Raw genomic sequence first — 16,188 nt, 5'->3', positions numbered from 1 at the left:
ATTTAGATACTAAATAATAAAATTTAGATACAAAACACTCATAATAAGTTGGAAAAAATAATGATCACTCATAACACTAAGTTATGGTTGATGATAGTAACATCCATACATGAGAACTTACTATGAACAGTCTTGCATATTAAACATACCAGAAATGTATACATGCAAATTCTTTTATTTCTTGAGGACAAGCACATTTAAGATACTTAAAAATATACAAGAAAAAGATATGAGCAAAGTACTTCCTGTCTAGAAGAACAAATGGCAGAAGGCAAACATTAAGGGTTGAAAATGAATGAGCTATATTTATGTAAAGTGTACCACATCAATTGATATTAGTAAACCTCTCAATAGAAATGATGAACTATTAACTTAATGAGAATAACATGGTATGAGAAAATTACTAGAAGTTGAATTTTTCAAGAGTAAACTTGTTCACACAACAATATTAGTAAACTTCTTGCAGTTCAAATCAGGGATTTTCTGTCTTGCTAGATATTAGAATTTCCCAGCAAACATAAAGCAATGCAGTAATTTCCCAGCATAAGTAAAGCAATGCAGTTGCAACTGAGAAAATAATATTTAGATACTAAATAATAAAATTTAGATACAAAACAATCATGTGGATTAAAAAATAATGATCACTCATAATAAGTTGGTGAAATTGTAACAATAAACCATAATAAGTTGCTAAAATTGGGAAGCAAACATGTGATGAAAAAGTTGCTGAAATTGCTTAAATAAACTTACTTACCATATGTAGGCAACGATCAAATTTCCTGAAATTGACTCCAAATGATACAAAGAATTGATGTCCTCAAGGTCAAGAAAAAGTTCACAATCTTCATCAAACACTTCATTATCTAAGCACATTGATATACATTTTCCTCCATCTAGAGCATGCTTACTGTAACAATATAACATATGTAATGCTCTTGGGACACTTGTTGACAAAGTAGGTTTTGATTTTTTTCGTTCAAACTTCTTCCTTCTAGGCTTCTAATAATTTCAAATATAAACAAGTTAGATATAGCTAGGTTGAATAATAATAAAGTGGCAATATAATTAGAAATATAATAATAAAGTGACAATATAATTAGAAATATAATATCTCATATACCTCATCTTGCTTCACAATCTGCTGTTCAGGCCAAGCCACAACAGTTCCTATGGCATCACCAATTACTTCACATTCACTTGGAATTGGATATGGCAAAGGAGCGGATTTGTCCACTGCTTGATCAATGGAGACTCGAATGCAATTCTTGGGAAATGGAATACCATGAAGCATTTTTTCCATGCCATTGAAACAAACAATTGTACCATATGCAGCAATATTTGAGCAAGATTCCAATGTCAATGCAACTGATTGACCCTAAAATATTAAAAAAAAAACATGTTGATTATATTTAGTTTATAATGCTATAATAATAATGAATATCACTATAACTTGTATTTTACCTGTAAAACTTCGTCTTTACCCACAATCTGTACGTCATCTTCTTCAATATTCTTCTGATGAAACTTCACCGAGCAACTGCCTTTGTCATCAATTGAATTGTCCCATGCACCCCAAATCCAAATGACAGAGTTGAAGGCTTTGCAGCAGTAGGAGCGGAGAACATAGATGCACTGGAGGGAGTTGATGTAGCAGCATTGGTAAACCCAAAGGAAGGTTGGGACACAGCAGATGTCGGAGTCGCAAAAGAAAAGCCAGTTGCCAAGGTGGACGTGGTAGTAACAGGTGAGGACGAAGTAGTACTACCAGACGACACGGCATCGAACGAACTCGGAGCAAAGGAACTGCCACTTCCAAAGGAGAAAGGAGAGGTCGAAATGCTGGTGATGGCAGGAGAGGAGGTAGCGGTAGCAGAAGAAGAGAATAGAGGGGACGCAGAGGAGGAGGCAGGAAACGGGGATACGAAGGATGGAGCTGGAGCAGACGTCGTCGGCACAGAAAAGGCGGGGGGAGATGAGGACGTAGCAAACGAAGGCACCGAAGGTGCGGCACTAGCTGACGAAGCAAACAGTGTCTGAGCCGAGGACAAGGCCGGCGCCGGCGCCGGAGGGGAAGCGGAAGTACCAAACAACGGAGAGGCAGCAGTGGAAGACGAACCGAAGCCGAAGTTGGGAGTCGAAGCCCCCAATCCAAAACCAAAATTAGGGCTTGAGGAAGCGGAAGGTGCGGCGGATGCTGAGGGAAAAGGGATGGGTTTGGGAGAAGAGACCGCCTGCGAGGAAAAGAGACCGGGGTAGTAGAGGCGGAGGATGGAGCAGATGGCGAGAAAAGACTAGAGGTAGTAGAGGCGGAGGATGGAGCAGATGGCGGGAAAAGACTGAAGGTAGAAGCGGCGGAAGATGGAGCAGACGTCGAGAAAAGACTGGAGGTAGAAAAGGCTGAGGATGCGGCCGATGAGGAGCCAAAGGTTGAGAGGCCGAAGAGAGATGGGGAGGAACCGGCGGAGGAAGAAGCGCCTAGGGAGAAACCAGTGGCGGAAGATGAGGCGGCGCCAGCGGCGGTGGGAGCGAAGGAGAAGGGGGAGGCGGAGGAGAGGGAGAAAGAGGAGGAAGCGGAAGAGACTGAGGGTTTGGGTCGACTTGGAGGAGTTGGGCCGGCGTGAGGAGTTTTGCGTGAGGAGTTTGGGTCGAGATTAGGGTTCAGAGGAGATCACGCGGCAAGTAGAGGAGAAGGCGCTCGTGGAGAGGAGAAGGCGCTCGTGGAGAGGAGTGGAGAGGAGAAGGCACTCGTGGAGAGGAGAAGGAGAGGAGAAGGCACTCGTGGAGAGGAGTGGAGAGGAGAACTCGTGGAGAGGAGTGGAGAGGAGAACTCGTGGAGAGGAGTGGTGAGGAGAAGGCGCGCGCGCGTTGAGGGTTTAGAGTTTAGCAAAGCGAGGGCTGCGAATTTATTTTAAGTGAGTTTAGGGGAAACATACACAACATTTTAAAAAACGTTTTTTAAAAAAATGTTGTCTTTGACCATAAACAACAACACTAAAGACAACACTTCATTAAAAACCGTTGTCTTTAGTAAAAAGTAAATACCATAGACAACGCTTTTCACTAAAAGCGTTGTAAAACAAAGAACGACAACGTTTTTATTAAAAAGCGTTGTCTATTGGGTATTGTTGAATGCAAAAATTCTTGTAGTGATTATTTTTAGAATTTTATTTTTTGATCTAGATTACATGTACATTTCCTCGAGGAATATAGGATCGATATATAGAAAATTCTATTCTTGTCGCGAATCGGATTCTTGCGATGCGTGGTACTTTTGGAGTACCAGAGGTGCAGCGGAATAAGAAACAAGATGGATGTGACGACTCGACCCGATGGCGGTGGCTAAAGATGGCAACAACTAGGGTTGGAGCAAACTTAAGACAGTGATGGAAAAAGCCATAATAGTTGGAAAATTAATTTCTAAATGTATTGTTTTTATTTACTGTGATGTTTATATGCATGTGATGTATGCTAGGATAGTCTAAAATTCCTCATTTTAAATAACTAAGTGGGAGAGGGATTTATTTTAATAAATTCCACGGTCTCCATTACTGGTTTGTAAGTGATGCAAGTAAACTTGCGCGTTGGCTCTGAGTGCCTTCCTCCATATCGGATGAGTTTGTTTGCGGATCACTAGATCAAACTTCCATTTAGGATGACTATAGGAAATTAATTAAGAGCGTGTGATCTTCCCCATCGGAAGGGGCACAATCTTATTAATGAACTTAGTGTCAAGTAATGGTACACACTTAGGCACGTCTAATAGTATCCTCCCCATCGGAGTCATTGCTATTATTTGTGTGACCGAAGGAAACCAACTATTAATTTTATTTGTCAAAAAGTTAGGTTGACAAGATAATAAAATTAATGGGTTACACCCTCCTTTTACAAATGATGAATTTGTATACGTCCACACTATCGTGGCATACAAAATTCACGGTGTTTTGAGGTGTTGGTTAATTTAAAATAGTATTGTTTGAGGAATCAATATTATTCTAAATTTAGAGTCCTGACCAAAGTTATTTTTGTGATTCTTAGGATGACTTTCAACCCACTGGCCATTATACTGAAAGAAAACAAACTTACTGAACCCAACTACATAGATTGGAAAAGAAACCTGGACATTGTCCTTACTGCTGAAAGCTATAAGTTTGTACTAATTGAGGCTTGCCCTGATACACCTGACGGTGACTCTACCCCAGAGGAGATTGAGTATCATAAGAAATGGGTAAAAGCTGATGAGATGGTGCAGTGTTACATTTTGGCATCAATGTCAAATGTATTGCAACATCAGCATCAAGATTTACCAACAGCCTATGATATAATGAACAATCTCAAAGAACTCTTTGGGCACCAGAGTCGGACCGCCAGGCAAGAGGCAATGAGAAAGCTAATGACAGCCACCATGTCTAAGGGGACACCCGTAAGGGATCATATTCTCAAAATGATGGCTTATCTGAATGAAATACAAGTCCTTGGAGGAGAAATCGATGGGGGAAACCCAGGTCGATATAATTCTCCAAACGCTACCCAGAAGTTTTGAGCAGTTCCGCCTGAACTATAACATGAACAAAAGATAGTATACTTTGGCGGAACTTCTGACAGAACTACAGACAGCAGAAGGAATATTTCGTCACAGGTCTCAGATTCATTATGCTGAAAATGGTTCTACTTCTAAGTCGAAAGGCAAGAAGAAGAAGAAACAGGTCTTTTCAGCAAAGAGAGTGAATAAACCTCGGGCACAAAAAGCTGGAATGAAGAAGCCGAAGGGCAAGTGCTTCATCTGCAAGCAGTCTGGACATTGGAAGGCGGACTGTCCTCGTAGGAATCAGAACAATAAAGGTATATCTCATGCTCTAGTTGTTGAAACATGTTTAGCGTTGTTATCTACCAGCACCTGGTGTGTAGATACGGGAGCCACTGATCATGTCTGTAATTTCTTGCAGGGGTTCCAGGAAATCCGACGACTATCTGAAGGAGAGATTACTGTCTACATGGGCAATGCTACTAAGGTGACGACTGTTGCAGTGGGAGACGTCTATTTATCATTTGATAGGAATAGGAAATTGGTTTTAAGAAATTATCTTTATGTACCCAGTTTTAGAAAGAATTTAATTTCAGTTTCTAAACTGTATTTGGATGGATATTCAGTTTCCTTTAGTAACGATGTGGTTATTAAGAGAAATAAAGTGATCATCTGTTCTGGTGCATTGGTTGGCAATTTATATACTTTAAATCCAATTTCTCCCACAAAGCAAAATATGAAAATTAATAACACATCTTCTAACTCTAATAAGAGAAAAGAACCTTCAAAAATGAATCAAACGCATCTTTGGCATCTAAGGCTTGGTCATATTAACTTAAGTAGGATTCAAAGGCTTGTAGTCGATGGTCTCTTAGGTCTATTAGAGTTGGAAAACTTTCCAACATGTGAATCCTGCTTGGAAGGTAAAATGACCAAGAGACCTTTTAAGGCCAAGGGGTATAGAGCCAAAGAAGCGTTAGAATTGGTTTATTCTGATTTGTGTGATCCTATATTTATCAAGGCTAGAGGTGGTTTTGAATATTTTGTCTCTTTTATAGATGATTATTCAAGATATGGATACATTTACCTGATGCGCCGCAAGTCTGAGTGCTTTGATAAGTTCAAAGAGTACAAGGCTGATGTGGAGAAACGTCTAGGTAAAAGTATCAAGACACTACGGTCTGATCGTGGTGGCAAATACCTCTTAGGAGAGTTTAGGAATTACTTATCAGAGGCCGGGATTCAATTCCAATTGTCCGCACCTGGTACACCCCAAGAGAATGGTGTGGCAGAACGAAGGAATAGGACTCTTATGGAGTTGGTTAGATCGATGATGAGTTATTCAGAATTACCAAATTCATTTTGGGGATACGCTATGGAAACGAAAGCACACATTCTGAACTTAGTACCTTCTAAATCAGTATCTTCTACTCCCACATAATTATGGAATGGGCGAAAGCCTAGTCTAAGACATATTCGGATTTAGGGTAGTCCAGCACATGTGCTGAAACCAGATGCTGATAAGTTAGAATCTCGTACAGAAGTTCGTGTGTTTGTAAGTTATCCCAAAGGAACGAAGGGTGGTTTATTTTATAGTCCTAAAGACCAGAAGGTCATTGTTAGCACCAATGCCCAGCTTTTAGAATAAGACTATATAATGGACCACAAGCCCAGTAGCAAAATTATTCTAGAAGAACTTAGAGAGGACACGTCTACTTCAGTACCAATAGTACAAGATGAAGTACCACAAGAGATTGCAACACGTGTCACACATGATACACAACCGCAGACGGTGTCTCGTCGTAGTGGGAGGGTTGTAAGGTAGCCTAAGAGATTCATGTTTTTGGGAGAGTCTTCAGACTTGATTCCGGGTAAACATGAACCTGATCCCCAGACATATGACGAAGCACTCCAAGATATAGATGTAGTATCTTGGCAAAAGACAATGAATTTCAAAATAGAATCTATGTATTCTAATAAGGTCTGGGAGCTTGTAGAACCACCTGATGGTGTAAAAGCCATTGGATGCAAGTGGATCTATAAAAGGAAAAGAGGGACAGATGGGAAGGTAGAAACCTTCAAAGCAAGGCTTGTTGCGAAAGGGTACACTCAGAAAGAGGGAATCGATTATGAGGAGACTTTTTCGCCGGTAGTTATGCTTAAGTCTATCCGGATACTCTTATCCATTGCCGCTCATATGGATTATGAGATTTGACAAATGGATGTCAAGACAGCTTTCCTTAATGGAAGTCTTGAAAAAAACATCCATATAAAGCAACCAGAAGGGTTCATTGAAAAGGGCAAAGAGCATCTAGTGTGTAAGCTCAATCGGTCCATTTATGGACTGAAGCAAGCTTCAAGATCTTGGAACATCCGGTTTAATGAAGTAATCCAGTCATATGGATTTATTCAGTGTCCGGATGAGTCTTGTGTATACAAGAAGTGTAACAGAAACGTGGTGGTATTTCTTGTACTATACATAGATGATATTTTGTTAATTGGCAACAATGTCAATGTATTATCGGACGTAAGGGTATGGTTGTCTAAACAATTTGATATGAAGGACTTAGGAGAATGTGCACACATTTTTGGGATCAAAGTTATAAGGGATCGCAAGAAAAGAATGTTGTGCCTATCCCAAGCCTTATATATAGATACAATCCTTGCTCGTTTTAGCATGCAAAACTCTAAGAAAGGTTTTTTACCTTTTAGGCATGGAGTAGCCTTATCTAAAGAGATGTCCCAAAAGACATCAAAGTAGATTGAGGACATGAAGACAGTTCCTTATGCTTCGGCTGTAGGAAGCCTTATGTATGCAATGCTGTGTACGAGACCTGATATCTGTTTTGCCGTGGGCATGGTTAGCAGATATCAAAGTAACCCTGGACAAGGACATTGGATTGCTGTGAAGCATATTTTAAAGTACCTGAGAAGGACTAGAGATTATATGCTAGTCTACCAAGCAGACGATTTGCTCCCTGTGGGTTACACCGATTCGGATTTCCAATCAGATAGGGACAATAGTAAGTCTACGTCAGGCTATGTGTTTACTCTAGGAGGTGGAGCCATTGCATGGAGGAGTGTTAAGCAGAAATGTGTCTCAGACTCAACCATGGAAGCTGAGTATGTGGCAGCCTCTGAGGTAGCCAAAGAAGTTGTATGGCTCAGGAACTTTCTAATGGACTTAGATGTGATTCCTGGTTTACCCAAGATCATCACAATTTATTGTGACAATAGCTGTACAGTTGCAAACTCGAAGGAACCACGAGCTCATAAGGCAAGTAAACATATAGAGCGCAAGTATCACCTGATACGAGACATCGTGAAGCGAGGAGAAGTTGTCGTCGCCAAGATTGCATCAGAAGATAACCTAGCAGATCCTTTCACAAAGGCCCTTCCGGCGAAAGCTTTTGAACGACATGTGGAGGGGATGGGAATTAGATGTAAGGCAACAGATATGGCAGCTTAGTCTTTTAGTATAAGTGGGAGATTGTTAGAGTGTATACTAAAATCCTAGCTTTTGTAAACATTTATTTGTTAAAATAAAAGAATCACATTGGTCAATATCTGCATTTATTTATTAAATGTAATTGTTCAATTAATTATATAGTAGACAACATGGACTGTGGTGTCACACTCAGAAGATCATGTTGTCGGTTCTCTATAAATTATAAACAGTTGCTCGCGACTAAGATGGAAAGGAACAAACCATCAGAATAGTCGTAGTGTAATTAAGTATTAGTTTATCTTGACTAATAAATTACACTGATACACTTTAAGTGTATTGAGTAGGATCATTTAGATAAGTTCTTTTTGTACTGACTTAGTAAAAGAACTAGACCTTAGTTATTATGGAAGTGTGTGCTCTTAATCCTAATATAATAACAAGCACATATATTTAATATTTATTTCTTTGACTTATCAAAGGGTGAGGTTTAGCTCGATAAATCAATATGCCCGATAATTTGGGAAATGATATTACTTATAGTGTGTGTTGTTGATTATAGAAGGAATCTGTGTCCTAGTTATCTAGGTTGAGAATGTCCCCAAGAGGAGCTCATAAGGATTGCCATGTTAAACCCTGCAGGTGGACCTAGTCCGACATGACAATAAAGTTGAGTGGTACTACTCTTGGAGCTAGATATTAATTAAGTGAGTTGTCAGTAACTTACTTAATTAGTGGACATTCGTAATCTTAAACACAGGGAGACTAACACACTCATGATAAGAAGGAGCCCATAATATAATTTGGGATTGGTGCGGTAGTGCGGTAATAACTCTCTAGTAGAATGAGTTATTATCGATGAACTTGAGTTGTGTGTTCGGGCAGAACACGGGATACTCAAGCTCATCGGAAGGTCAAAACCAATTTCTCCTCTAGGTCCCTGTCGTAGCCTCATTATAGTCTCAAGTCCATCCAAATGTAAGGCTCTTCTTGGTGTCCAAGATGTGGGCCGGTCCAATGCTTGGTGACCAAGCAAGGGCCGACCACATTCTCTCCTATAGGGGCCGACCCTTTGCTTGGTGACCAAGCATGAAGGGGTCGGCCACAATATTCAAACAAGGAGGGTTGTTTTTGAATTTTAAAATTTTCTCTTTGTAGAAAACTATAAGTTTTTATAAGAGATATTTTAATTTTTAAAAACTTTCCTTATTTGAATTTGGTCACATGTTCTAATAGAAAGTTTTAAAACTTTCCTTTTTTAACCATCCTCATGGTTTAAGAAAAAAGAAAGATAAGTTTTAAAATTAAAATTTTCTATCATCATGTTAAAAAAGGAAATTTTATAAGAGAATTTTTAAATTTAAAATATGGTTTTAATTTTTAGAAAATTTCATTTTTTAACTCCTACTTTAGAAAAGAGAGCTTGTAAAATTTTCTAAGAGTTTTTTTTTCTCTTGTAAAATTTTATAAAAAAATTATTATTCCTTTCTTAAATATGGTGGCCGGCCACCTTGCTTGGTGCCCAAGCAAGGGGCCGGCCAAACTTAATCCTAAACCATATAGGATTGATCACAACCATTGATTGGTGATTGATTCAATCAAGAGGAAAGAAAAGGAAAAATAAAAAGGAAAAAGGAAAAACTCTTAGATGATTTTATTTTTTGTAAAAGGTTTTTCCTTATTTGCCTTGGGCAAGTAATATAAAAGAAGGGGTGAGAGGGCTTCATGAGATACAACTCTTATTCTATTGCTTGGAGGTCTTTTGGTGGTCGGCCCTCTCCCTTCGTCCTTTCCCTTTGCTCTCTTCTCCTTGGTGGTGGTGGTGGCCGAATCTTAGAGGAAGAGGAAGGACTCTTTTGGGTGGTGTTCATCTTGGAGGATCGTCGCCCACACGACGTCCAAGGCGAAGCGAGGAATACGGCAGAAGATCTCGAGGTCATTAGCTTACAAAGAGAAGGTATAACGAGTAATTTTCTTCCGCATCATACTAGTTATTTTCTTTGTAAGAATTCTAAATACAAGAGGCAATTAGATCTAGTTTATCGAATTTATTTTTTGATTTTGTGTTTTCTTCTTTTTCGAATTTGTGATTCGATTGTTCTTTTTGGTTAACCTAGAGTTATTTAAGGAAATAAATATTAGCTTTCCTTAAAAGGCTTTGCCTAGGTGGTGGTGGTTGCTCCCATGTCCAAGAAGGCCATGTGCCTCGCCATGCAGTCCTGGAAGCCAATTTTGAAAATTAATATTTATGAAATTAATAACTTAGGTAGATTTGAATCAATAGTGTTAAGTTCCGCTTGCGATTCAAATCTAAACCATTAAGAACAGATAAGTTAAATTTGGAATCAATGATGTTAAGTTCCGTCTGCGATTCCTAATTTAACTTCTAAAGAACACAATAGGTTATTTAAAGAAAGGTTCGACACTTGTACAAAAATTTTTATACAGTGGAACCGGTACGTTTTCGTAGGACTAACCAACATCACTGAGGTTGATCGTCGAGAGAGATTCCCACGGGGAGAGGAGAGGAGAGGAGTTCATGCCCTAATTTCTATTTGGGGTTTCCGATGGAATTTGCATTCCGGCAGCAATTACCAACTAAAATTGTTTATTTAGTCGGTAACTTTCGACCGAATTAAAATTTCGTCGGAAAACTCCACACTCGCAAACCCGAAACCATGCCCGTGTTCAGAAATTACGGACTGAAATTATTATTCAGTCGATAATTCTCGACGAAATTCAAATTTCGTCGGAAAACTCCACACCCGCAAACCCGAAAACATGCCCGTTACCGACTGAAAACAATATTCAGTCAGTAATTACCGACTGAAAATAATATTCAGTCTGTAATTACCGATTGAATTAGATTCGGTCGGTAATTTTCGACTGAATTAACTTTTCGTCAGTAATTACCGACTGAATTAGATTCCGTCAGTAATGTCATCATTATATCCATGTTTTTTTATAGTGCACTGTTGGATTCCTTGTAGCCTCAAAAATTCATAAGACTTGAAATGGTTTCAATCAGACATGTCTAACTCTATTAGTGGATTTTAAACCCACTATGTTAGGACACCTATGAGATATAGTGGAGATGGGGGTTAATAGCCTAAATCTTCAAATTTGAGTTGTAGTGGAAACCTTGAGCGAAGATTCACCAAAACACTAACACATTCGATTTACTGGGTATTCACCTTCTTTAGGTAACTAATCTAAGGGTTCGGTTCTCTCTCACAGTTTCACTATGAAAATCTCCTTCTTTGATGCGGAGAAGCCTTGTATAAACTCAAACATGAGAATACAATAAGAAACACACACATGATTACAAATGAAATCGAGAACTACTTTACAACAATGAACCTTGCTTTCCTTGCTCTTTTCTTACTATGGTTAGCCTCTTGATGCTTGGAAAGTATAGTAACAATTGTCACCAAAATCTTAAGAACCAGCATTTTCAAATGTCCAAGAAAATCCCTTTTCTAGGGTTCTTTTGACACCTCTTAATTGATTGGCATCATCCCTAATTGATTGTCACGTTAGCTTGACCGTTCAAAATCTGTAGAATGGCTCTTTTCGTTTGACTAATTGATTACCGAATCATACCAATCGATTCAAAAGCTTTTAATCAATTGCTCCAGTCAATTCAAAAGTTTTTTGTTCTATCAAAAATACTGCCTAATTGATTGACATGGCCTCAATCGATTGCCCCAATAGATTTCAAGACTATGTTCTCATGTGAAAATGTCTCTAATCGATTAGCTCAATTGATTGGTGAAGCCTAAATCGATTGCCCCAATCTATTCCAGCACTTCCTTTACTCTTGCGAAAACCTTTGCTAATCGATTGCCTCAATTGATTGCCCCAATTAATTGACTAATCGATCCTAAAGCCTACTATGCTTAATGAAAAGTTCCCAATCAATTATCCTAATCAATTGCTTTAAGTCAATTGATTGCTCAACCCTAACATTAGGAATCTGAGTTTAGAGTTCCTTTGCCCAACATCTACCTACCAGGGCTTCTTCACTAAGTGTCTAGTCAACATTTGACTCACTTAGACTTTTCCTTGCCTGGCCCTTTAGGACTTCCACAGCCTAGTTCCCAACTAGGTCTTCCATTGCCTAGCCTTGTTAGAACTTCTACTGCCTAGTTCCCAATTAAGTCTTCCATTACTTAGCCCAACTAAGACTTCCATTTCCTAGTTTCCAACCAGGACTTTTTTACCACTTAGCCCTGCTAGGACTTCCATTGCCTAGCTCCCAACTAGGATTTTTCATTACTTGATCTCCAGTTAGGACTTTCTCAGTCAAATATCTGGTCCTCCCTTGACCTACATGAATTCTCTCACATATATTGTTAAATATCAAAACTCAAACATGAACCAACCCGAGTTAGTCAAACTGTCAACTTTGATCCGAGGATGATTGTACCAATAATCTCTTCCTTTTTTTGTTTGAGAATATGCTTAAATTAGGCTAACTCAATAGACCCAACTTTTTCTCATGTCAAAGCATAAATGAGAGTTTTCTCCTAACTTAAATCCTATATTCTCTCCTTTTAATATACATCAAAAATCTTCTCCTAAAATTCATTCCTCTTAACCTCCAAACACCCCAATGAAAGGCTCATACCTTTCATAGTATCCTATGCTCAACCTTGAGCATACATCTATCATAAATTTCTCCTTTTTTACTCAAACCATACCTTTAAGGTGGACCTCTCTCTTAAAACATGCTCAAACTTCTATCATTGCACCAACAATATGATGTGGAGTTCCTAAACCTTTAGAAAATTTCAAAATTGAAGTCATGAGGTTAAAAATTCAATCTTGAATCTATACCTCCTCCTTAACTACACATTAGTCTCTTTAACCATTTCTCTCATTTTCATTAAGAAAATTACTCTTAAATGTTTACTAAGTACTTCGTGTAAGATCGAAAAGACACAAGAGGAGGGGGGAGGTGAATTATGTTCGTCGCTTTTTCAATTATAATGAGTTAAAACAAACACAATGGAAAAGAGAAAGAACAAATAACAAGCGTTAACACAAGTATTTTTATTTTGTTCAGAGCTTTCGACGACTCTTACTATAAGACCCGCACTCGTTGAGTGCTTTCGTTGGATAATCATCATTAGTTAAAAATAGGATTATAAAATTTGAGTACACGAACTGTAAAATAAATGTTACTGACAAGAAAGCAGTATAAACATAATTACTTTATCTTTGATTGTCAGAGCATCCATTCGGTGTCGTCGGAGCCTTCTCAAAGAAGTGCGCAAGAACAAAAGTTAGAGTGAATGTTATATTGAAGCTTTTGGTCGAAGGCCTTTTTATAGGTCATTTCTGGGCGCTCGAACCATCCCCGGGCACCTAGAATACTGATGACGTGGCTACACCTCGGCAAAACTCAATCTTTGAAACTTCATCCATCTCCGGGCACCCGGACCAATTCGGGTGTCTGAACCTAACATGTGTCGGCCAACCACTATGCACCACCTCAGCCAGTCACCCGCTTCTTCTCCTCCTTAGCCAAGCACCTGGACCACCTCCAAGTGCTCGAACCTCTAGGCTCCTGGACTATGTCTAGGCGCCTGGAGCCTCCTTTTTTTAGCTACATGATTTTTCTACATCACAAGATTAGTGTAACAAGCAATAATATGGAAAGAAGAGTAGTAATTAAATATTTGACAAACTCTGGATTGTCTGATCTTGACTTTGAGTTTCACTGAAACTCTAAATCAGACCAACGCCTACTGTTCCCTCAATCGGGAACGCCTCCTAGCTAGATCTCTTCTCCAGTTGCTTACCTCCACTTAATGTTGGTGTTGCAAGATTGCAAATATAGTCTCAGATTGAAAGCACATGGAAATGATCATGAGTTTATAAGAAAAAATATTTCCATTGGTATGAGATCTTTTGGGTAGAGTCCAAGAGCAAAACCATGAGGGTTTGGGCCCAAAGTAGACAATATCATATCATTATGGAGATATCTAAATTCTTTTCGATCCTATAATTAGTATCAGAGCGAGGTCGCTCCTCACTAAACTAATCGTCGAAAAAAGCACGAGTCAGAGCCATGATCCAAGTTCGAAACATGTGAGTGAAACCTTAAATGAAGTAGGGGAGGCCCTGAGTAGGTCAGTGACCTAATGCTTGAGGGGAGGCCCTAAGCAGTTCAAAAGTGACTCGATGCTCGAGGAGAGACCTTGAGCAGGTAAAGAGTGACTCGATATTTGAGGGGGAATTGTATGGTCATTTGTTTTAGGGGGGGGGGGGGGGGGTTGTTGGTGTTGCAAGCTTACAAATATAGTCTCGCATTAAAAGTACATGGGAAAGATCATGGTTTATAGGAAAAAGATATCTTCATTCATATGAGGCATTTTAGGTAGAGTCTAAGAGCAAAACTATGAGGACTTGGGCCTAAAGTGGACAATATCATATCATTGTGGAGATATCTAAATTCTTTTCAATCCTACATGTTGGAGTGTATACTGAAAGCCTAAGCTTTGTAAACATTCATTATGAATAAAGAATCACATTTGGTCAAATTGTCTACATTTGTTTGTAGTTGTTCATTTAATTTATATTGTAGATAACATAGTATGTGGTGTCACATACAGAAGATGATGTTATCAGTACCTTATAAATTATAAACAGTAGCTCACGACTAAAATGGAAAGGAACAAACCATTAGAAGGTCGTAGTGTAATTAGGTATTAGTTTATCTTGACTATATAATTACACTAGTACACTCAGAGTGTATTGAGTAGGACCATTAGAGGTCGTTTCTTTTATACTGACTTTATAAAGGAACAAAGACCTCAGTTATTATGGAAGTGTGTGCTCTTAATCCTAATATAATAACAAGCACATATGTTTGATATTTATTTCTTTAATTTATCAATGGGTGAGATTTAGTTCGATGAATCAATAAACTCGATAAGTTGAGAAATGGTATCAATTATAGTGTGTGTTGTTGATTATAGAAGGAAACTGTGTCCTAGAGATACTAGGTTGATAATGTCCTCAAGAGGAGCTCATAAAGATTGTCATGTTAAACCCTGCGGGTGGACTTAGTCCGACATGATAATAAGGTTGAGTGGTACTACTCTTGGACTTAGATATTAATTAAATGAGTTGTCAGTAACTCACTTAATTAGTGGACATTCGATATCTTAAACACAGGGAGACTAACACACTCATAATAAGAAGGAGCCCAAAAATGTAATTTGGGATTGGTGCGGTAGTTCAATGATAGTTCTCTAGTGGAATGAATTATCATTGATAAAATTAAGTTGTGTGTTCGGGGCGAACACGGGATGCTTAATTTTATCGGGAGACCAAAGCCAATTCCTCCTCTCGGTCCCTATCGTAGCCTCTCATTTATAGAGTTCTATACCCACCTATACCCACCTTCTATACCCACCCAATAGGGGCCGGCCAAGCTAGCTTGGGAACAAGCTAGGGCCAGCCTAGGTATAAGATTGGGTGGCCGGCCCTAGCTTGAACCCAAGCTAGTAGGGCCGGCCAAAATAAATTAAAAAGAATTTTAATTTTAATTTTTATTATTATGTGGAAGAAATAATTTATTAAAGAGAATTTGAATTAAATTATCTCTCTTGTAAAATTTACAAAAGATTAAAGAAAGAGATTAGATCTCTTTCCTTATTTGTAGATTGGTGAGATATTTTATTTTCTCTTTAAAAATTATTCACATGTTGTAAAATTAAAATTATGGAAATTTCTTTTTATTAACCATGAAGATATTTTTGAAGAGAAATTTTATTTTTAAAATTTCCGGAAACAAATAAGGAAAGTTTTAATTGTTGATTAAAACTTGTCCAATTTGCTTCCAATTGATGTGGCCGGCCATTAGAGATTAATTGGGGAAATATTATTTTTCTCAATTAAATCATGTCAAGGGAATTAAGGAAGTTTTATTGTAATTAAATTTCCTAATTTGCCTAAGCCAAGGAATATAAAAGAAGTGGTGAGGGTGCCTTCACATGACACAACCTCTATTGTTTTCTCTCCCTCTTTTGTTCCTTGGTGTGGCCGGCCATCCTCTCTTTCTCTTCCTCTTGTGGTGGCCGAATCTCCTTCTTCCATTGGAGCTCTTGTGGTGGCCGGATACTACTCGAAGAAGAAGAAGAAGAAGGAGAGAAAGCTAGCATCTCTTGGAGCTTGGTTAGTATTTTGGTTTTTCTCCTTGGTGAAGTTT

General features: G+C 38.6%; 1 protein-coding gene across 1 annotated transcript in view; it reads left to right on the top strand.

Moving 5' to 3' along the window:
• Positions 1–1,836: 1,836 nt before the first annotated feature.
• LOC122031554 (cytochrome c1-like) overlaps positions 1,837–16,188 on the top strand; it is a 21,747-nt gene continuing 7,395 nt past the window's right edge. The window contains exons 1-2 of the mRNA XM_042590653.1: positions 1,837–2,002; positions 2,245–2,586. Coding sequence (XP_042446587.1) covers positions 1,837–2,002; positions 2,245–2,586 — 508 coding nt within the window. The remainder of the gene's footprint in view (positions 2,003–2,244; positions 2,587–16,188) is intronic.

Source organism: Zingiber officinale, chromosome 11A, assembly GCF_018446385.1.
Source record: "Zingiber officinale cultivar Zhangliang chromosome 11A, Zo_v1.1, whole genome shotgun sequence".
NCBI lineage: Eukaryota > Viridiplantae > Streptophyta > Magnoliopsida > Zingiberales > Zingiberaceae > Zingiber > Zingiber officinale.
The sequence above is the reverse complement of the archived record's forward strand: the minus strand, read 5'-3'. Positions and strand labels throughout refer to the sequence as shown.